Source organism: Perca fluviatilis, chromosome 3 (genome assembly GCF_010015445.1).
Source record: "Perca fluviatilis chromosome 3, GENO_Pfluv_1.0, whole genome shotgun sequence".
Classification (NCBI taxonomy): Eukaryota; Metazoa; Chordata; class Actinopteri; order Perciformes; family Percidae; genus Perca; species Perca fluviatilis.
This window is the reverse complement of record NC_053114.1, coordinates 20,689,041-20,695,040: the sequence shown is the minus strand read 5'-3', so window position 1 is coordinate 20,695,040 and position 6,000 is coordinate 20,689,041. Positions and strand designations below refer to the sequence as shown.

The following is a 6,000-nucleotide window of genomic DNA, read 5'->3' as shown; positions in this document are numbered from 1 at the left end:
AGCAAAAGTTTTGGGAACAGCTCAAGGATTTCTGAATTGACAAAGAGAGCAATTACAATTTTTTTTCTTTTAGAACCTAGACGTACTGACAGTGAGGAGTCAGAAACATGGAAAAATGAGGATTACATGCTTGAGTATTTCTTTGCTGGGAGCAGTTGCAAGGCAAACAACAGAGATTCCAGGAAGAAATAGCATCCTCTCTAAAATTTTTGTTTTTAAGTAACCATCTTATGCACATCTGATGGAACACATGCAATTTGTTTTCTACACAGGCCATGTGACAGCTCACATTTCACTCGCTTAACCACAACATAAGGAATCTTTTTAGGCTTCATATCTATTTGCTTAAGTCTTACATGCCTAACTACAGTGAATGTGTGCTGTGATTACACAGTACTGTGGCTGAACGCTTCCAGGGTAGACACTGACAGAGCTGAAGCTGCTTATTTGCCGCTTTCGCTATGTAGCCTGTGTCAACATGCTGTAAGATCATCATACTTTCTGGACTGCAAAAACTGTTGCTATTTGGCAACACAAATTAGCAGAATTTCAATATATTTCGTAGGAGATAGCAATGGATGGCTATATCCTTCTGAACCACTCTCTACAACGGTGACTGACACCATCAGCAGTAGATTACAAAATGATTCTGCCAAACAACCTGAAAATAGAAAGCGATTTTTGCACCATAGAATTTCACAGCATGATGTGTACAGGCAGTTATAAATACAGAAGAGCTCGCTCTTTGACTCTTGGGGAAAAGAAATAGTGACAAATCTGTTGATCTGTTTTGCACTTTCCCCCTCCTCTACAAATCCTCAGACACATTCTTCATCTCAATCAAAAAAGCCCAGATCGCAATCTGCTACACAATATGTTTTGCTCCACTTTATTAGGCCCATAGATAAACCTCATGGCTGGAACACAGGCCTTTGAGTAATGAAGGCTCCCTCAGCATAACAAGATCCTATACTCCTTATGCTCTCCTTCTCCTCTCAATTTGTAGTGTCTTTGAGTTTAGCCCGTCATTTTCCTGTTTTCCTTCCAAAGAAACAGGCCCGCACAGATGCTGTAACAAAATGTAATAATGTTTTAGATCTTAAAAGCATACAGGCAATTAAAGAAAATGTATTGTCAATAAGCATGCAGCTCCAGGCTCCTATTCCTACTCCTGATGTGGAAACCGTGTTCTCCAGCTAATCATATTATATTAACAATTAGACAGAGTGTTCTCACCAGACAGACACACGGACACACACAGACACACACGTAAAACGGATAAATGCTTAATTTATTCATTCATTCAGATTTTGGTGTATTGTAAGGAACCTGAATCACCTGTAAATCAGAAGCATGTTTACAGCACGTTAATTAACTTGTATTAATACAATGGCAGGTCCTCCGCAACGCCAACATCAGCAAAGGAGAACACGTACACACACAATCTCGCAGATCAAAATAACATTCAACGGAGGTTATTCTCCGTGGCATTGGAAAGAAAAAGGGGAAAAAAACAACAACAAATAAACTCTTACGAAGCAGAGGCAGCAGTTTTACAAAAAGCTGACGTATTGAAGAAGGTGACTGGTCCTCGCAGAGAACCGTGAAAGACCTTAAAAGAAAGTGGTTTGATTATAAAGGGTTTAGTAAAAAGCACACAGCAGCCAGCTAAAGCTGAATCAAGGCCACTGGAGGAGCAACAACTGCTTCGCTCTCCCAAACCGCTGACTGCATTACCGGTAAGGTGTTTGTCTCGGGCTGCGCTCCAGATGGGGACAGTTGTGTCGCTCCAAGTGGTGAAGATTCACCAGCTGCCAGGCTACGGCAAGCAGACCTTGTCAGATAGTGGATTAACTGGTCGGCAGATGTCTCGCTCGCTCTGTAACTCTCAATTCTGTCTACAGTAGGTCCACATTTGATGGGACTTTTTGGACTTTATTTCCTCTATGTTTATGTACAACTGATTCATGCTTTAAATGAGGCATATGTTCAGCACAGTGCCTTTTTAATGTCTTGTTTAATTAATAAAAGCCAGAGATAAAAGTTCACACATGCTCTTAACAAGCTTTGAGTCAGGTGTGACTTTTATTTAGACAATTTAACAACGCAGAAAATATGATAAATCTGGATTTGTATTATGTGTACACAGGATTATGTATTGTTTTATGAGCAAACCCATTCATAAATCACAAGAAAACTGAGATCATTATGTACCAAATTATGCACGAACAACAAGAGAACTTCTACAAGGACACGGCACACTATAACTTCTTTTTGTTGTATGTTGTTCAACCAAGGCACTACATTTTTGAAGAGCCCATTTATCACATTTTAGAAATAAGTAAATAAAAATAAAGAATCAACAAGAAACAGAGGAACATACAAAAGTCGCCACCGACAGACCACCGATATGTGGACAAAAACATGTAGTAACACTTACAGTTCTCTCTTAGCAGCATGTTGTCCTGCTAAAGGAATGCCCACCTAAAAGCCAAGCAAATGCAGAAAAAAAAAAACAGTACAGGGGGTAGAGAAAATATTGTGAACACTTAATAAAAGGAGTAAATCATCACTTGGGAGAATTTGGGCACAGATGATCTGAGCCATTTGGGCCTGTGTCGATTGTCTCATGTCGTCTCCACCATCAAAGTGTCAGTTCAGCTGGCAGGTGCTGCTAACATATTCCCCAAATATCTTTATTACAATTACAAGCACATACAAGCTAACTGAAGGCTGAATACTAAAGTCCTATTTATCACGAATCAAGTCGTATACTTGATCAATGCAACTATTTAAATTAGCCACAGAGAGGCTGTGATCCGTGTTTCTGCACTCTAACTTGGTAAATGTTAAAGTATAATGACTATAAGCAACACACTGAGAATAAAACAAGCATAAATAAACACAAACAGCCACACAAACATTGACATGTATTCATTTCAGTCATACAGTTGAAACTTTCGTGATTTATGAAACGAGACAACGTATTTTTTTTTGCTTCATTTTATTGTAAACGGGTCTATATAAAAGTGAGCGGATAAAGAGACAACAAATATGCTTAAGATATGAGTAATTTTGGTGGGAATGTAGGTGGCGAAAAGCAGCATCAACTCTGGTTAACTTGTGGCTGGATGAACTTGTTTCTTTTGTGCCACATTTTGAACATTAATACTCTCAGATACGCTTAACTTTCTGCAGACTTGTTCTCACTGTGTATAAATGAAATAAAGCAGCCTAGTAAAACCAAACTCGACTTGTCAACTAACATCTAATTACTGATCTAACTTGTGAAAGTACAATCAAATGGCATAACTCGTATTCATTGATCCTTTGTGTATACATATTTATAGTTTTATAGAATGCTTTCTTTTTAGAAAATACAAACAATTAGATCAATGCTTTGAATATAAAAGACACCCCATCGCGGGAATGAAAAAGACTCAACGAAGACGAAAAAAAAAAAGAGAGAAAAACATTGAAAATAATTAAATACTGAAAGTAATAAATGCAGATATAAGCTTAACGTCTTTTAATTCTAACACACATATGAAAGTAACTGATGTGTAATTAAAAACTTAAATCCAGATAGTACAAGATAATATGATAAATGTGTAAAATAAATGCTACAGAAGCTATTATAGGAAATGCCAATGTGAAAGAAAATGTGATAACATAATATTGCATACTTCTAGAATACAAAGAAAGTGCTTACCTACATTGCATCTTTTACTTTCAGACAAAACGTTATATTATATTCTCATAGTTAAGAATATATGAATGGCAGCCAACGCTTTTGGCAGTGCACTTTACAGGATCCGGTAGATACTGCTGAATATATTTGGGTTGCATTTTGGTAATATGCTTAAGTGTTTCCATTGATTCACAATATATTATTTATTTCTGAGGACATTCTGTGTTCCACCTTTCTCAATATTCTTTTAGAAATGTATCGAGTGTTAAAAGCATGGTCCATAAATGTATAGGTTGTTTAAACAAATGTATTTTCTACGAAGCTTTAAAAAAAATCCTTGTTGGTTATTTGATGTTATTGCTTAATTCAATTGCCCTGCTATTTACGCAATGACAAATCCTTTTCTTACCAACTACATATTCTGCTTGTTTACTAAATTGTTGCACCTAAATCTTTTTGGTCACATTGGAGTGTGTTAATACGTGTGGGTACAAACATACTGTAAATGTATGTAGTTTCAGAGACAATGCAAAGGAACCTCACAAGGCCCTGAGTTTGGCCAGGAGAGCCTCTAAGTCGGACTCTCCATTGCTGCCACAGCTGCTGACCGCAGCAGCAGTGGAGGACGGCTGGAAGGCCGGAGGCTCTGCTTCAACCTCCATCTTATTTTCCGTCAGCTTAACAGTCTCTCTCTCCACCACCCTCTCTCTGTCCAGCCAGTGGCTGTGACTCGGGGTGTTCCTGTACCTGCGGCCTGACTCCGAACATGCAGCAGTCTTGGTGCGGGCTGCAGATGGATGGCCCTCAGACTCGTTATGGGCCTCCTTGGCAGGGGGAGCTTTCACCACCGCTGAACCTAAATTTATATTCTGCCGAGAGCGAGACCTTTGCAAAGGTGCCTTGTTGTTTTCTGTGTGTGAAAAACAGAGGGACAAAGCAGTGAGCACAACTGTGAGTATGAGGGAGGAGAGCAGGAAGAAGGGATTCGTTCAGGTGAATGGAAGCAAGCAAGGGGTTAATCAGACTCAATTACAAACAAGAAAGGGAGTTGAAAGGTTGAAAAAAATGTCGTTCTGTTCTTCATTCTGCAGCAAACACAAAATGATGGACATATAAAAAGCATTAGGAAATCACAAAGAAGCACTTTAGTAAGCATATGCACAACAAAGCAAAGGTACACAAATGAGCTCACCGTGCACACAGTTAGTCTGGATGAATATACACACACACACACACACACACACACACACAACACACACACACACACACACACACACACACACACACACACACACACACACACACACACACACACACACACACACACTCCACGGAAGCGTATGCTGTGTGTACAAACACTGATGAGGACAAATGTTCTGCAGCAGACTGTGGCATGCAGCGAGCTCAATATGATGAAATGGATATGGCTGATCAGCCGCAACAGAAACTCAATAACATTGTGCATTGCCCTTTTCCAATCTCCCAGTCTGTTTCCCTGTTCTCTTACATGACAACCTCCCACCTGATTCCTCCATTATGATCCAGTCTCATTCCTCCACTCTTCATCTCAGCTCTCTGCTCCTACAGTAGTCCTCTTCATCTTTCGTATTTCTTTTACCTCCCCCTCCCCCCCCGCTCTCCTTTCTCAGCCTCCAGCCCTCCCCTCTGGTTTCCGAAAACACACCTCCAGACAGTGGAACAGAGTGACGGCTCAGATCAGACCTACGTTCTGAATTATAATCCCTCTGAGTAGATCTTAGACTTCATCATCAGCATGTGTGCGCCGGAAAAAGCGGAAAAATCCATATTCATGTGACCTTGAGCGTGAGGCTGAGAGGAGTGGCGCGAGGAAAGACACCACCGCATTTAAAGTTTCCTGAGCCTGAAATGTCTGGCAAACAGGAGTCAAACACAGCAGAGCAGAACCGAGCGACCCGCTCTGTCAGCCAATCGGTAATGAGTTTGGAGCGTGGCCAGTCAGTCATGACAGTGTGTTTTATGGGCCGCGCTGACGAATGACAAGGAACGTCCCTGAACACAACCTCTGACAAATAAATAAGGATAAAGGGAGGAAAGAGAGCAGACAAGAAGGAACCGACTGCAAAAGCAATGAAATCCAACCATCACACACACACACAAACATGCACACAAAAGTTAGGCAAACAAGAGGCAGCAGGGGGATTTTAAAAGGATGAAATGAGTAGTGTGTTGCCTTGTTGCTGTGACTGAACATTTACCAGATCTGAAAATCCAAGTCTCCTCTCATTATCTCATCCTTTTTGCTCTCTCTTCCTGTTGTTGTAGTGTCA

The 6,000-nt window shown here is 40.3% G+C and overlaps 1 protein-coding gene across 6 annotated transcripts in view; it reads right to left on the bottom strand.

Moving 5' to 3' along the window:
- Positions 1 to 2,066: 2,066 nt before the first annotated feature.
- The window catches only part of LOC120555780 (protein diaphanous homolog 3-like), a 188,877-nt gene continuing 184,943 nt past the window's right edge, over positions 2,067 to 6,000 (bottom strand). For 5 of the 6 annotated variants that reach the window (XM_039794835.1, XM_039794839.1, XM_039794838.1 and 2 more), the window contains one exon: positions 2,067 to 4,601. In XM_039794835.1, coding sequence (XP_039650769.1) covers positions 4,231 to 4,601 — 371 coding nt within the window. In that variant the 3' untranslated portion in view covers positions 2,067 to 4,230. The remainder of the gene's footprint in view (positions 4,602 to 6,000) is intronic. The other variant, XM_039794836.1, reaches the window with a different exon arrangement.